General features: G+C 40.2%; 1 protein-coding gene across 5 annotated transcripts in view; it reads left to right on the top strand.

Moving 5' to 3' along the window:
• The window catches only part of MTA1 (metastasis associated 1), a 90,778-nt gene that overhangs the window by 10,803 nt on the left and 62,660 nt on the right, over positions 1-17,315 (top strand). For all 5 annotated transcript variants that reach the window (XM_064515723.1, XM_064515724.1, XM_064515725.1 and 2 more), the window contains exons 2-3: positions 8,950-9,017; positions 11,442-11,535. In XM_064515723.1, the coding sequence (XP_064371793.1) occupies positions 8,950-9,017; positions 11,442-11,535 (162 nt within the window). The remainder of the gene's footprint in view (positions 1-8,949; positions 9,018-11,441; positions 11,536-17,315) is intronic.

Consider the following 17,315-nt stretch of genomic DNA (forward strand, 5'->3'; position numbering starts at 1 on the left):
CCCTAGTAGCAGTTACTTAAATGTAGCAGAGTCCTCACTGAGAACGGTGACCTGCAAGGTTCCTCCAACACCCCTAACTGCTGTTCTTCACTAGTACTGGCAGATTGCTGTCCTTCATTTTTTCCGTGAGTCTTCTGCATGCTGAAGACAGCAAATTCTTCTGTGAGGAACAGAAATAACAGTGAATTTCTCTAAGATTTGCTTTCTTTGCTCCCTGAGGTGGAGGACCCCCTCCTTCATAATCCTGCCTTTTACTGGGAAGATGCAGCACCTGCTCTGTGCCTGGTCCAGGGCTGCGATCTCGGCTCCATTGCTAGTGGGCAGAGCATCTGCCCTCTTCCCTGGTGGAGATAGTAAACTTCTGTCACACTGAATCAACCCAGAAGTTATCTAGCCCACTACCTGTCTTGAACAGCACTGACAGCAGAGGTGGTGGGAAGCGCCTAAGAAAGCATGCGTTTGTGATAATTCCCCCAAATACTGTGGAGCCTCCAGTGATTTGTTTTAAATCTAGTCTATTAATTGTTCCTGAAGTGAGAACTATTTCTTATCTTTGTCTGTCTTACCTTTCTCAGTTTCTTTTGTAGTTTTAGTATCTCCCTTTTTAAGATCAGTCATCAGAACTTAATTATCTTTGAGACTTCTGTCCCTCTGAAATGCTGGAACATGAACAAAAGGTTCAGGAGTTAATAGGGAAGAACTAATGCATGGATAAAGAAGTTGCATAAACCTTGTTTCATTAAGATTCAGGCAAAAAAAAATGACATGAGGTGGCTGGACAGGATTTTTTTCTTTCCCTCTTTGACGTGACAGAAAACGAAGAACAGAAAACCTTTGTGAAGTCCCCAATTCCTTTATGTTTCAGAGTTAAAATTGGATCAGGCAACTGTCAGTTTGTGTAAGCAAGTCGTATGTCATTGGCTCAGTTGGCTTTCGCTCCAAAAATATAGAGACTATCTCTTATCTTGAGTAGAGATCGGAGTGGTGAATATCTGAGTTTTTGTTTGTAAGTGTTAGGGGCACTTCAGAGTGGAGTGGTGTGTTGTCTCTTTGTTTTGGTAACTTCTTTTACCAGGTGGAGAGGGCTTGCACTGATAAATGTTTATACCAGCTTTTCTCATAGGTCTGTGTATAATCCATGGTCCTGTTAGTTGGACCTTGCCGTGAATTGCCTCCACTTCAAGGTTGTAGTTTAGGGAATATTGAACTTGGCTTCTTTTCTTTTTTGGAGGCGAGTCAGCAAAACTGATGTATGGTTTTCATCCTAAAACAACCAAGTTATTTTGGCTGTCCCTTTCTATATAGAAGTTCTGTACATTTTGAAAAAAATGTAGTGAGAAACATTTTGTTCCCCAACTTGAATGTGTAGATAATCCTTGTTTCTTGAGCATTTTACAGTCTGGGGAAGAGAGAGAAGCTGCTTATTGCTTCTTGATGTTCATGGCTCTGATCGCATTCTGCAGGGAAACCCACCTTTAGAAGTAAAACACTGGAAAAAGAATTGAGTTAACAAATTTTAGGGAATTGGCCATCTGTTTGTTACAAGCATGCTGACTCTGTGATGAAGTATGGCTGGAGTGTTGGTGTTTGCACTGCTTATTAGCTTCTGCTCATTTTCATGCATTGACATGTTTCAGGGGGACTTGGCCACAAGTACCAGGTTTTCTTACTTGTGTACGTTTGAATTTGCCACTTTTGTTTTCCTTCTGACTGCTGGTCTTTGCAGTGCTTGGGGCTGGAATGGCATCTTGCTCTATGTTTTATTATTGAAAAACAGAATAGAAGTTAGTTTGAAATTCAGACCATGGGCTCCTGTTGTGCTTTTTTGTACATGTGAAACTGTACTTCCTTTCGTATGCGATTTTGAGCAGTGCTTCTGCATGTGTATGTATGTAGATGTATGCTTGGAATTTGATTGTGGTAATAGAGGCTTTGGTTTGTTAAGTGATACTCAGAGTTGTCCTTTTCCTACGCGTATCATGACTCTCTGTTTTACAGCATCAGCATTCTTTTAAGCCATGTTGCCCTTCTTGGGGAAGGGGAAAAAAGTGAGGTTGAGCTGAACATACGCCATGTCGTTGTTTGCATATTTCTGTAAATTCCTTTTTGTCTGAGAGGTGTTACAGTATGTTCCTTATACCTGACATATTACAAGAACTAGCAGACCTAGAGACACCATATGCATGTTCACTACTGAAGTCCTTGGGATGTGGTGATAACTTGTTTTTAATATCTAGGATGTTGTCCTCCTTATACATCCTTAAATGCTCAAGATCATACAGGCACCCTTGTTAAGCTGCTTGAGGGCATGGAGACAACGGAAAAGCAACTTTTCATTGATTGGAACAGTTGGTCTTATAGCAGAAACGAGCATTTTGCATAGTTAAAAGCCCGCATAAGGTTAGCCTGTACGCGTAGTTTCTGTGTGCAGTTAACTAGACCTAACTGCCATTTTGGAAGGAGTGTGCTCACGTAACTTCTTGTGAGGGCCACGTGCACCGAACCTGGAGTGCTGTGGGCGCTAACTGAGGAACCACGCTCTAGAAACTCCGCGCCAGGGACTGTTAACTGCTGACGATAGTGAAGGGAAGGGGAGAGGTGCAACAGTTCCCTCAGAAGTGCTGGCTGGCTTCTCTTTGCAGAGCTGCAAGTACTTAAGGATAATTTGGCTGTGAATCACTGCGCATGGAGCCGTCTGGCCCTCACTGAAGTCCGCAGACCTCGCGGTGCCCCGAGACGTTTGCCTGGCTGCCAGAGCCGGCTGCGTCCTGCGGCCGGGAGCTCTGTAGGATGGCACCGCTCCTCGTTGAGGGAAACCTTGTCCGTTGTTACCTGGCTTTGGGCTGTTTCACTGTGTGATTAGAGACAAGGCAATCCGTGTTGTGGATGGATGTTTGCTTGCTGAGTTGGGCTGTCATTGCTAATTCATATCTAGAAAGTTCATTGCAGGCTTCGGGCTGAAGGAAGTTTGCACTGGTTTGTTACTCTGGATCCCTGGTTGAAAACTAGGCTCTCTGCTTTAGTGGCGAGAACTTGTCGCTTAATGTTTTGCTGTTTTGTTCAGTTTAAGCCTTTCGATTGAGGCCAGGCAGCTAATCTCAGGAATGTTGTGTGAGCAGCAGATCCTTCTAACAAGCATGCTCCCTTTTGGGACGTGTATCTCGGTTAAAGATTTCAGTCAAGGGTTATGTGTCTTGAGCTCTGTTTATCCTCATCAGCCTTTTGACTTGGTCACTTAGGTCAGAAGAGCAAAACTAGTGTGGTTTACCTGGGACACCTCAACCTGTGCTTATTAAATTTAGTGAGGGTTTGCTATCTGCATGGAGTAGAGATTTCTGCAGGTGATACTGATGGCTTTTGCCATGCCCCTTCCAGATGACAATAGGTATTTAAGATAGTTGTGTGCTTGGGTGGTTGCTCCATTTCCACTATTTTCAGTGTAAGGATTCGAGTGGTACCAGTGGTGTGTTGCCGACAGCATGGCAAAGTGAGGAAGAAGCCAAGCCCTGGGTAGTCTGTGCATGCAGCAGCCGCAAATACTGCAGTCTGGGAAATGTGATTGAGCTCGTGCTGACAGTATACCTGTGATACCTTTGTGGATCTGGGATAGAAATTAACTCTGCGTATCTGGTTCATGTATACTGCTGCCTGAACTGGACCTCATACTCTTAGCAACAGAAACAACTGTTTCAGTTTTACATTTTATGTAATGAAAATACTGTGCTCCTAAGGCTTTCTCTTTTGAAACTGAATCTATTCTGTAACTAAACATTTCATCGGATGACAGCTAATGTGAGTGATGGTGTTTTTTTGAAAGCTGAAAGGGAATGGGACTTGGGCCCTGCCAAGTGAGATTGCTTGACTTCCAGACTAAAAGCAGCATAGTGTCTCTGGCCGCCTCTTCCAGGAAAACAGACAAGGAGGGATTGTATTACCACAAATGTAAAGAGATGGATGGTTCCAGACCTAAACTGCTGAATACTTTGAAAACCGGAGCTTACCTAGAAAAACCCAAAAAAACAAACAAACAAACAAAAAAAAACCTTGTTAAAAATTTAATTGGAAATCTAGGCTCTGAGGAGGCATATCTTTCCTGGTAAGATAAGTCATAAAGTAACCAGTTCATCGTAAGTCTGAGCTCTCTTGACACCCATCTTTAATTTAGGGCAGCAGCTTTGTGGATTGGGAAGAGGAGATATTTGCAACCGTGAAGTCACTTCCATATCATGTGTTTGGAAACGCACAGTACAGCACGTGGCAAGTGTGCAAAGAGGAGGCGTCAGCCTCCTTAGTTTCCAGAGTACATGGGAAGCAAGTGCAGTACGTATTCTGTGACTGTTTCTGGAGGTAATGTAGGGAATGTTCAGTGGGGTTGGTGCTCAAAAAATAGCCTGTAGTCTCAAAGGCAAGTGTAAATTGGGAGGGATAAAAATACTTTGGGGCATTTTTGCAACTTGATCACCTAATAATCTTACAGGCTTTTAGGTAGCTCAGACATGGCTAATCTTGTAAATATATGACCTAGACAGTGTTGGTTCTTTCTTTTGCTATACCCCCCCTCCTGATTTTCTTTTCCATGGATGATGGAGACTTAATCAGCAGCTGACACAAAGAGGGCAGAGGGGGAAGCAATTTTGCAATAATGTCTTAAAAGCATGTGAGAGGAAAAAGAAAGTCTGTTTATTGCTAATTGAGAAGAATTACTTTGCTGCCTTTATGGAAAATTTCCACCTTTTGTTGTCCCCAGGTTGTCATTCTAGTTTTTAGCTTCTGTACTGTTGTGTGACTGTCTGTATGTTCTAGCAGTTCAGTACATGCATAATAGCATCTCTTGCCAGTAATCTTAAGAAAAAAGATGGAGTGGAAGGGCTGTTTGGGTAGACTTATGTGTGTGGGTACTTCTGCTCTACAACAGCATGGGCAAGAGAAAGAAATGCATCCTTTCTTTTTTGTGGCAGAAGGTGGTGGCCTGCATGTTAGTCATTCCTGTCTTATCATATCGCCAAACTCCTCAGCTCTTACTTCAGCCTGACCATAGAAAATTCCGTGGTGTGTAAGAGCGATACTATTAACTATGATTTTCATGCAGCGCTGCATGACCCATGGCTGACCGAGCAAGGCTTTGTGGGTGGGTGGAAGTCACAAGCTGTTGTGAGGGTACGGGAGACTCCAACGCGTGGTTGGGTGGTAAGGTGTGGGCTTCGTGTGCGTATGGTGGTGGCCACTCGTAAGGAGGTGTGCTGTGCTTGTGGAGTGTAGAGGGGCTTGGCTGGTCCTGTTCGTCAGTCACTGACTAGGAAAGCCGATAAACAGGGAAGGATAGTCAGTCTGGTGTGTCTGAAGGGCCTGACTTCATCTTACTTGCTATCAGGCAGGTCTCTAAATCTTTTTTGTTTTTAGTGCACTCCTTCCTTCCTGTTCTGTGGTAGGAGTTGAACTGCGTCTGTCTTCCTGTTACTTAGAGGCTTGTTGGTTTTTGTCTCTTTCCCCATTCTTCTTTTCAGACCAACGCACAGCGATTTCTGGCAGTTATGGGCGTATAGGATGTCTCCCAGTAACACTGGGAATGTTGGGAGCTTACAGAGGACTGCTGTTATTGGATATGTGTGTGTAGGAGCAGCTACTGTCTCACAAGCAGACTGTTTGGGAACAGTATTTGTTGGGTAGGCAGTGTGAGAAGGATGCCTTTACCTTGGCATGGGAAGAAGCTGGAGAGGAAGGGAAGTGTTGCTCAAAGAGAGAGGAGTGTTTTGGGGTGCAAGAGGCAATGGGGAATGGTGTCTTACCTCCTCTAAACTCCAGTTTGTAGGAAGCCAGTCTTAACTGGCTTTCTGTATGGAACAAAAGAGGAGTGCTGTCACCTGCTACGGTATCAGTTTGAAGAGTAGTTTGTTGAACTTTAAATTTCCTTGTGGTATGTATGAAAGAGTGAGTAGCTTGAGTATTTTTCTGTGCAGGATAGCTTTTTAATTTTAGTTAGAAGTATTTAAAGTCTCTGTGGTTATTCTTCTCTCATGTTCTGTTTTATGTGGTTTGCAGTGGACTCTGCATTACCTGCAGAGAGGAAGAGACCTGTTTCCCAGTAATTTGAGTAATGCGAAATGGGTCTCCATTCGTTGCATAGCTACTGGTGAAATGCTGAGCACGCCTGTGGGGCTTGTCTAAAACACAGACGAGACACGTTCATATATGCACACGTGTACACACAAAGGCTGTTAAAAATGATGTGAACTATAAAGATTTGTAATGGTTATCTTAAACCTATGGATTTAAGGTTATATTTTCAAGTAGAAATTTGACCTTTCTTTAGTTTTCATTTTTAAATTTTCAGTCGTAGTGTTCACGAATGTAACTTTTTTTTTTTTTCTTTTGCATTTGGCCTCAACCTGAAGTAAATGGTAGTGAGTTGTAGACTGTATGTGTAACTCATCCCTTCTTCAAGTCGTGGAGCCTTAAAATTAAAGGCGAACAGTCTCTCACTCTTCAGACATAGTGATGTGCTTCGAGGTACCTTAAAGCAGATGAAGCCTCCATTTCCTCCTTTGCTGTACTCAGTGTATGCACCCTTGTAGGACATCTGTGCTTTTTCTACTATGAGAGCAAGGATTTCTTACTCTGGTTATTGATCAGTAAATGCTTTAATGTCTGTAATAGCTATTCTGGAATTGCTAAAGACTTCTGCTTCCTTTTGTGTCTTTTAGTAGAGCTAGTCAAAGCAATATTGAAGTCATGGTTTCTGTCCAGGTTGTTACACAAAGCTGGTGCTTTTGGATGGAAATTTAGGTCCTGATAACCTGGGTGTTTAAACCATTTCTGAAAACTCTCTTTTTCTCCAAACCAAATGTCAAATCTGAATTCCTTAGATGAGCTCATTATTAAGTTTAAAGCCTGAAGGGAAGTGATATTTAAGAAGAACGGGCTTGCAGAGCTGGGAAGAAAGTTCTGGAGTTACTTGGAGCCATGGATGTGTGTGTGAAGATAGCTGCTGTTCAGTCAGAAAGGTCTGGATGTCTACTCTTCACACAGAATGCAAAAAAAAAAAAAAAAGTGTAGTATTTCTGTGCTTTGTTAGCCCAGGTTACACTGTGTACAGTTATGTAACCCAAGATGCGCATGCTTTGTGCTGTTTGAATACTTACACCGCAGCCTCGTCGCTCATCACTTCAACCATGTCCGTGCTGAAACTTTTTTTTTTTTAAAGATGTCTTCAAAACTCGGTGCATTTGATGCTTTTCTGAAAGACAAAAGAGCAGCTTGGGAACCAGTTCTTAAAATTTCCACTTTTGGGATTGTACCCCAGGATTTCTTGATTTGCGCTCACTCTCTTAAACCAGTGCAACCTTGTTGAACTGACACAAGAACAAGTCGGGTGTTTGTAGCCAGCAAGGGCTGCGGTTCGTGCTGCTTCATCGGCTCAGTGCTCACTACTCTGCTTCTGCGTCTGTCACTTGGCAAATGATTTGATCTGTTAACTCCATGGAGACCTATGGATAATGTGGGCTGTAGGCAGTATCCTGAAAAAAATCCATGCCCGGAGCTTGAGTACTGTTCCTTGGGGACCTGGAAGGGTTGCAGTGAGCCTTGGGCTAAGGAGGGAAAAAGGTTGGGAGGTGGGAGGGAATGCTCCAGCATCTCCCCTCACCACCCTTAAGGTAAGAGGGGACTCTTTAACCCTCATGGTGCAGCTTTCCAGTAGCAGAGGCCCTAGGGCTGTCTCCACTCCTCTGGGTTGAGGAAGAGCGTAAGAGTATCCCTGGTGCTGACTGACCTTTTAACAACCATTCCAGAAAGATTAAAGCTAACAGCTAAAGTTGTTATCTTTATTTACTAAAGGCTAACACTGCCAAGCAGCCATTCAGCAGTGGAGCATCATGCTAATGCGTTCACTTAAAAAGATGACCAGAGTTTTTGCCCTGGGGACTATGGGTTTTGTACTCCAAATACAAATGGACTAGGAAATCTAAAGGGAGGCTGTCTTAAATTTACTGGCATGTCTTGGAAAGATTTGTTTTTGCATCTAAGAGAAATCTATAATGGTTAAGGACTGTGCAAGATCAGCATCCCAGGGGAGGAGCTGGAGTTGACCCTCTTTTTGCCTCAGATAAGATTTAAAATTATTTGGGTTCTAGCCTATTTTTTGGATGATAAAAGCCAAGTCCATTCAAAACTCTGAGCTTCCAGTTCCTCATCTGTAAAAAAGAGTGTTTAAGCTTGGAGCTTAGTAATACTAAGTTAGTCATGTAGTACTTCTTGGTGCGTTTCTAGTGATTTTTTTTTTTTTTTTTTTCCCCAAAGGAGTTACTTTGGGTAAAGACCTACTTTTCTTCCTGTAATTTAAGGTGGTTTTACTGCTTGAAAATATGAACTTTATTGACCTGCATTTGGCTTACCATAGAGTCTTGTTGAGGGTATTCTGGGATAATAGAGGGATTTAAGGCATAGAAGACCAGGAAGCAGTGGAAAAGATAGAGAAAGAAAGAACAAGATTATTCATAGTCTAAGTAAATGGGCAGTAGATTGGAGCTGAACTGGGGGGAGAAGGATAAGCCTTGTTGCTGGTAAGGGGAAGCAGCTAAATTTTGATATGAAAGAAAAGGAAGCAAGTAAAGAAAATAGTGTGATCAAAGTGAAATAATGTGATCAGAATGGGGAGGAAGATCATCATGTTGCTTCGCTTTCCCAATATACAGGCTGGTAACAGAGCTCTGTTTCTGAAAGTGAGTTTATGGCTTTCAGGTTGCACTAATGCATGTTCCTTGTATCTCTGGTTAGCAAATACTAGCCTAGAGTTGGTCTCTCCTCGCTTAGCATCCTGATTTTAGTGGGGACTTTGGAAATACTGCTTGTGCCAAGAAATGGATTTGGTATGGTGGCATTAATGGGTATACATGTGACATTCTTTATTTGATTTTAGCAGTTCATACTTTAAAGATTTTATTTTTTTGTCAGATTACGTCTATTTTGAAAATTCTTCAAGTAACCCATATTTGATACGAAGAATAGAAGAACTCAATAAGGTAAACTACTAATTTTTCCCCTCAAATCTTTGGAGGCAATTGATTTTATGATCTGTTTGATCTGATTAAAATCAAAATGGTTCTTTAGCAGTTGTCTGGTAATTAGCAGCTTACAAATACTTTTGCTGGGGTGATGTTCTGGAACACTTTGAGAGCTGCTAGATTTTTCTCCCTTGGCATGAAAGGACAGAGCGTCAACTACAGGTCAGCGGCAAGGTGATTATGCCCACCTCTAGGGCAAGATGTTTCTGCAGTTCTTCAGTTTTGTGCCATGGTCATGTGATATGAAGATAAATATCAGTTTGACAAGAGGCTGAAGTGGTTTGTAATTTGAACTTTCTTGGGGGAGGCTCTCACTCAATGGAAAGATTTGGAGCTATTATCTGCTTCTTCAGATTTTGTCTTTCCTAGTTGTCCTTTGGGCCAGCGTACCTTAGCTGCCAAATTTCCTCTTAGCATAGGTTTTCTGCAGGAATACTTTGTGCCTCTTCCATTGCAGAAACAGTCATGATCTCCTAAAATGGTTAGCTAGTGGTGGACTTGCTACCTTGTCTCAGCATTAAAAGTCCAGAACTTGTCCTGTGTATTAGGCAGCTAAGGATAAATGTATATATTTTCTTCCCAGTGAAGGAGAACTGCCTTTCTTTTATTCCTTTGGATAATCTGTGCTTGAAGAGAGCTAAGAGGATCCATATCCAGGTGATAGTAATAGCTGTAATCCATCAGTTAAAGGGTGCAGACTTGCTGGTTGCCTTCTAGGAAAGTTTCTTCTTCTCCTTCTACCCACCCAAGTTTGTAAAAAGAATGGTGCTTTCAGCCTGGGTCTCTCATCTTGCCTTTCCAGACTTCAGAGGTACATAGTATAAATATATATAGCCAAGCTAGTCATTCTAAACTCAATCCATCATCAATGGAGAAAGATAGGCTTGCTTGGGCTGTGATTTCTCTGACCGTACTATTTGAAATTGGTATTTCTGGTTGAGATAAATCATACCTTGAGTTGCCTTTTTTCCCTTTTCTTCTTTCATTGAGTGTAAATGGAGTCTAGACGATTAACTGAAATGGATAATTCTGCCTTGTAGCTGTCTGTGTTTAACAAGCTGACTCTTACCTTTGTGTTATGGTTCCTCAAAATGTAAAAGTTCTGCATGACATATCTGAGACGGTTAGAAGACTTTTGTTAGAAATTCTACAGGCACTGCACCAAAAACTGGTAGGCTACCAGTAAAAATATTTGTGCACGTATATATTGTCTGTTTTTTATTATTATTTCTGTAAGGAGAACTTTCATTAAAATAAGGAGAACTCTCATTAAAATAAGACATTAAGCTTTTCCACTGTTCATATTTTATCAGCCAGAGCTGACTTTTTTTATTTTCATTATTTTCAGCTGATATTTCTTGTTTTTATTTTCAAGCTTTTATTTTTTATTTTTTATTTTTCCTCTTCTCTCTCTTTGTGGACAGATTGCTGGTCCACCAGCAAAATTTTTTGGAGGCTTCCTGGAAGTGCATTTGTCTATCAGTCTTCTAGTTTATTAAACTGCATGTCTTTATTCTGGTTTTTGAGGGCTTTTCAATGACAGGGTCCGCTCTTTAAGTTACATTTTTATTATTTATTTCAGGGACGATTCACTGGCTGTGACTGTTAGCCAGTAGATATACTTTCTCTAGGAATGGTATAAAGCCAGGCACAATTTATCAGGTACTGTCTTACAAGAAACTCATCACCTATCTCATCTTAAGAGTTTTAAGGGGAAAAAAATACCCAGAATTCAGACCTCTTTGTATGTTGTCACTGGTGTAGAGTTGATTGCCTGCTGTAGCTTCATTATTTCTTCTTTTAGAATGATTCTCGAGTTGCTTATTGTTTAGCTGGAAGAATATTGTCATTGCTGTCAGAAAAGGGAAATGTTATCTATTTCTTTTGTAAAGATAGTAGTGACTAGGTTCTTTCTTGCTTTTTCTACTGTCCTTCTGAGTTTGGAGAACAAAGTTGAACCTAAGCCTGTATTCTGTTGTTATATTTCATGGTTATTTTTATTGGGATTTTAAAGATGCTTTTTGCATTCTGCTAAATGCAGGCATCCCCTGAAAAGTAGCAAAGTGGCCTGTTGGTATGTTGTAACTGCAGGTAAGTGTGTTTTCTCACCCCTTGAAATATCTGTAACTGCTTAAAGTGGTGATCCTGCAGAAAGAATTAGGAGCAAAGGACCAAGCTCAGTTTCCCTACCTAGAAACCCTAGAGTGGATCACACTGGAGTTAGCATGTTAGAAAAAGTCTGTGCAGTTGGAGGATACTAGAAGGTGATCCTGTATAGCCCTTGCGGCAAAATTGCTCGTTATATATGAAGCTTTCTAGTTCAGTACTTACAGTTCAGGTTTTGATTTGTGCTCAATTCAATTTTTCTTTTTCCTGTTTCAGACTGCCAATGGAAATGTGGAAGCAAAGGTGGTATGTTTCTACAGAAGAAGAGACATATCAAGTACACTTATTGTATTGGCAGACAAACATGCAAGTAAGCTTGTTTGTGTTCAAGTCACTTCTACACAAAACTTCCAAACCTGGGTAGAAATTTGATACTGCAATTACAAGTACCAATATTATAATTTTTAAAATGTCCTTTCCCTGTATCCGTCTCCAATGAATTGCATTATTTGTTTGGCTGACTCTTGATTTTTTCCTCCTTATAAAAGTTATATGAAAATGTGAAAAGTTAGCTGGTTTATGGTTTAGTTATGGTGGAGGGGACAGAAGTTTTCAGTTAGGGCTGAATAAAGGTGTCTGGTTTTTTTCTTTATAAAAAGTGAATTTTGTAATTTTTGGGAGGAGAGTAAATAGCTTATTAGAAGTAATATAAGAAAGGGGGGAAATGTTCTTTTTGATTGGTAGAGAAAAACAAAAACCTTAAACTTTTTTCTTCTGAGTAAATCAAATAGCCTGAGCTTTGGAAGCCAACTTTAAACATCCAGTTCAGTTGACAGGAATTTTCTTTGAAAAACATTACTAATATTGAAATTTCAAGTGACATAGTTCTCCTCTGAACATATTCAGTAAATAGTTTTTTGAAAGCTAGTAAATTTTAGGACACCTTGTTTTGTGTGTGTGTGTGTATTCAGCTTGTTCTGTTAGAAGAATAATCGTCCCTAGGCTGAGTGGAGGTTTGAAAACCCTGACTGTTTTGAGTACTATTGTTATTTTATGATTAAAAAAAGAGGGGGGGGGGAAAAGTCTTGAAACTGAACTATCATAAAATTCAGAAGATTGTGCAACCTTACTTTGAGACTAAAACCTACTTCTTTGCATGTATGCATTGTGTAACTAATTTCTCAGTTCTATTATTTTATAGAATGCTCTGTTACCTTATGCTGCTACGTTCCTCTGTCAAGCATATCAGAGACGTGTGAGATACCTAGCTGAGTGGAGGTGGATGTTTATTTTAAAACAAACGTGTTACAGTTCAACTAGAGAAACAGATTAAAAATACTAGAAAGGGTGTGCAAAAAAGTAGAAACATGTAAGTATAGATTAGATATCTGCCTGTGTAAATCTGTAAGGCAAGAATTTACAAAAACACTGAGGTAGTTCAAAAAAAGCACATGAAACAGCTGAGAAGCTTCTGTAGATAGGTGCATCTAAATTCAATTAAAATGGTGTGAGGATGGTGCATTAATTACCTCTCTAGAGGAATATCCATCTCCAGGAGGATAATTAGTGCAACTTTAACGTGATGTTGGGCACTTTGTCTGGGATGCTTCCAGCCTGTTTGACTCTCTTCTAATTGCTAGTGAGGATTAGATTGAGCTTCCTTACACCTTCCTCTGCCAGTTTAGTGTGCCTCTCATCCCATCCTTGCGAGCTCATAGACATAGTACTAACAACAGTTACCAAAACAGGTATGTTACAAAGGGAAAAAAAAAAAAAGCAGATTGAGTTACTAAACTGGCTTTGCTTGTTAATAATGAAGTATAAGAGATTTAAGAGTTTAGATTGCTAAAATTTAGCAAAAGGCATGGCTAGATAGTCATATCTATCCTTGTAATTAAAGGCTTTCCCATGGGCACGTAGATAAATGAACGAGAAGCAATCAGATCTGCGTATGTCAACATTTCAGTTTAGGTAAAAAAGCATCATTGTCTTTTAATATACTTCTCAGTATATGCATGGACAGGTTGTGATGCATATATAATACCAATCTGCATAGTTGTGCTGCATGGGGATTAAATCAGATATCTAGTTTTAACAATGAATGTAATGTCTTGCTGTGTTTTTAGCACTGTAATGCCACTGGGGGAAAAAATGCAGCAAAACTGGCTCCTTATTGATAATTTTGAATATTTTTCTCTTGTAGTTTTTATGTCCAAATAAGTCTCTATATTGCATTAGTAAAAACTGTTCATTGGAAAACAGTCATGTGGCATTGAGATGAGATTTCACTGTGTTGCAGAATCGTGGTAGCAGGTAAAGCTTTTTTGATATCTTAATGTGGTAGTACTTATCTTATCCAAGAATACTGAAGCTTAATAGAAGCTTGACCATAAACAACATGACTATTGATTACTTCATCTGTATCTCATTTCAGTAAATTTAGTAAATGAAGCAGGTAGGAATGACTCAAAGAAATACAATGTTTGAGGCTGAAAAATCTTTCTTTGAACTCAAGTAAATGTTCTCTGAGCCAGAAAGGACTGATTTTTTTTGTGGTAGGATTTCCCCCCCCCCCCCCCCCCCCCCCCGGTGCAACCAAATAATTCATTGTTCGTTTTTATATCTGTTTGAAAGACGGGAAAATTCTTCTATAGAACAATCCTATTAATAAAGCCACCAGAAAAAACTAGGGCTGTCTTTTAGTGTAAATTTCATTAATAACTATTTTTTTTCTGTACGTTTCCTTTTGGTGCAGAATAAAATTGCCACTAAATGACTTCCATTTGTTTAGATGGATCTGTGGTTGTGTGGCTTCCGTTCTTAAGGAGCGGGAAGAGAGAGCAAAATTATGCATGTGGATAGCAGTTCTTTACTTTGGAAAAAAAAATCTACATCCTGCATGATACAATGAAATTAAATTTTGTGGCTATTAAGATTCTAGAAAAGATACTCAACACTGTCACTGACTTTGAGTTCATTTCCATAAAGTCTCCTGTTGCCTCATTTTGATGCATTTGCAGTAGATGTACGTATCTGCATTGCTGATCTTTTAACTGCCTTTGTTCAGCTGATTAATGGAGCTTTCTGACTGCAGACGTTTCTGGATTCACACCGTCTTATGTCTAAGATGCCTTTATTTTAGACCTACTGTTGGGATCAGTGCAGTGAGATAAACAAATATTGGGCAAATATGGAAGAACATGAACATTATATAAATATATATTTTACAATAAATGTTTCTCTCAAGGGAAGCAAAGAAATGTGATTATGAAATGGATGTTGCTAAATTTAATAAAAAATAATAATTAAAAAAACCTTTTGCTCTTTGTATTGATATAACCCATTAGGTATTAGAAACAGGAAAAACTTAGATATGGTGTATTTTCTCATAACACTTTGTAAAGAAGAAAAATGAGTTGGAAGCCACCTATGCTGTAGCTGGAGACTGTGAATTAGTACCTGGTGTATGCAACCTGATTCCTGGATTTGATCTGTGATCTTACTATTTTTATCATATGATATAAAGCTTGTCTGGGCTGTCTTATAAATCTGACGGCTGTATGATGGCTTCCATACATTGCTTGCACTTTTTATTCATAAGCCTCTTTAATCACCTTGCAAATTATTCTAGGGCATTTCTCCACCTGTTTCTGAAATGAACCTGCTTCACCAGGAGAAGACTACTATTTAATGTGCTTACACAAAGACTTCATAGTAGCTTAAGACAGAATATTGTATGCAAATAGAAGTGCAGGCAGGACTTGATGAAAGAGAAGAGCATTATGACTTCTACAGTTTACTCCTTAAACTGCTAATGGGTGCTGTGACTGTGTGTGTGTGTGTGTGTGTGTGTGTGTGTATATATATATATGTACATGTGCATATACATACACATATATATGCATATATACATGCACTTTATATAGTCCCACTTTGTAAATCAGTGAGCAAGTAGTTGGTAGCTGGAGGACTGAGTAGCTGGTGCTGGCTGGGTAGCAGGAGTAGCTTTTGACATGTTTATGGTTAAATTTCAGCAGCTGGTGTTTGGGTGCCAGGCATATATGGCAACATGCTTGTGTAAGTGCGGAAGCTTCTAAAAATAAATGTCTTGCAGTAGTAAGGTGTCATTACTCAATCAGTCCATGAGTTGCATGAGGCCTGTGTGTCTAAACAGTTTGAGGTCTGTGAAGTTTGTTTTTAAATAACACTAGTCAGTCGAATGCAGTTTGCCTGCAGCCTCATGAATGAGTTCTTAGCTGCTCTCTTAGCTTAGCCCACTTCTGCTTTCTCCCCACACCATGGGTGCTGATTTCAGAGGAGTTGAATTCATTGATCCATTAATGACATTTTTTGACTCTGTTACTGAGAGGATGGAGCTGCGATTTCCCCTTCTGGGCGTGGGTGGCAAGGGAAGAACATGCGAAGTGCCAAAAGCAGGGTCTGTTTGCTCTGCGTCCTGCCTGTCTCGATAACGTGGCAAGCGCCTCCTAAACCATCCAAGTATAAGGATTGCAGTTTGTTAAAACTTCCACCGTATTTCTCGTACCTATGAACCAATATCTAGCTTTTGGTAGAGAGAAAATAAATGAGGCAATGAGGCTTAATGTAGACCATTAGAAATTAGACATGGGAGAGGAAATCCATTTTTATACTGTTAACTTCTTCAAATGCATCATTTCTACAACATCCTTCAAAGCTGTACAGTTGAGCTGTTGAATCACCAAGAGCTTAAGCTTCCTTCACTACTGAAGGAACTGTTTTGCAGGTCAGTAGCTCTGACTTCTGTGTTTCCCTGCTATTTTGACCTTCCCCCCCCCCCTTTTTTTTCCCCCTTTCCACTTTTTAAGTGTTGTTGTTAGTGATACCATGCTAACTAATTCTTCTGTTACTATAGACTTTCCTGCCTCTTAGGCTGTACCTCTGGGTGAGCTCTCTAAACCTAATTCCTGTAGCTTGTTTGCCTTTGCTCTTCTGAATTCTGCCTGGTAGTAACTCGCGGGACCCAACACAGAGGCTGTGGAGAAAGAGCTGGTACTCTCTACCTCTAATGTTGTCGAGAGCCCAATCTGATCCGTATCAAATCGCTATTCTTTCTGGAGTCTAGCAAATATTGATGTTTAATTTGGCATCTCATATACCCAGTCTTTCTGAATTACAATTTCTGCCTCTTGGGTTTCTCCTGCCAGTTCAATGTTTACTCTTTCTGATAATTTTTCCCTGTATATGTTAGTTTTCACATGAGTCTTGCTGTTTGTGACCAACCTGCCTGTCTTTGTTTCCAACAGAACGTCATCTCTGAGCTTTTTTAAAGTGCTATTAAAAATGGTGCCATCAAATAATACTTAATCTAATGCACTCCTTGCAGCATACCATTGGCTACTTTTGCACAGTTGAGCTATTACTGCTTGTATTAAGACTAAATGTTTAGTCTTAAATCTGCATGAGCGCATCTATCAGGCAGAGATTAATTTTGAATTAAGACTTTATGAGCGTATTAAATGATTTGTTTGAGTCCCAATATACTGTATCTACTGCATTCCCTCGGCATGTATTCTGTAGTATGGTCATAAACGCAGGCAAACCTGTTTGAAAATAAATTTTATTTTTTATATATATATATATATATGTATATATATATCTGTATATATATGTGTATATATATATGTATAAATTTTTTAAAATTTATTTTTTGCGGGAAGACGATGGCCATTGATTTCTTGGGGGTCACTGTTCTCTAGGATAAAGTCTGCTTCGTTTAGAAAGCTTGAATAGTCGAGCTATATGAGGGTGAAGCCCAGGCGTGAGGCACAGGCCGGCCTCGGGAGTTGGTCCGGGTCAGCCCCGGTGCGCAGAGGCTCTGGGGACATCATTGCTAGTTTTGGCAAAGCCAGTCTTGCCTCACTTGAGCGAGGCACTCGGGACCCCGTGCCGAATTGAACCCTGTATTCTCTCCATGTGCATTTGCTTTGGAATGGGTTTGTCAGATTCACTCTTTTTTGGTACTAAATCATGTCTGAAAAAAGAGGGAAGATACTTGTATAGAGCCTGCTTTGTTTTGTGTTTGGTTTTTTCTTTTCCATCCTACCACTGGCTTTGGGAACTCTGGCAATATTATGTGTATGGAGCGACGGGGTGTTGTGCGTTACCTGT

Source organism: Dromaius novaehollandiae, chromosome 8 (genome assembly GCF_036370855.1).
Source record: "Dromaius novaehollandiae isolate bDroNov1 chromosome 8, bDroNov1.hap1, whole genome shotgun sequence".
NCBI classification, from domain to species: domain Eukaryota; kingdom Metazoa; phylum Chordata; class Aves; order Casuariiformes; family Dromaiidae; genus Dromaius; species Dromaius novaehollandiae.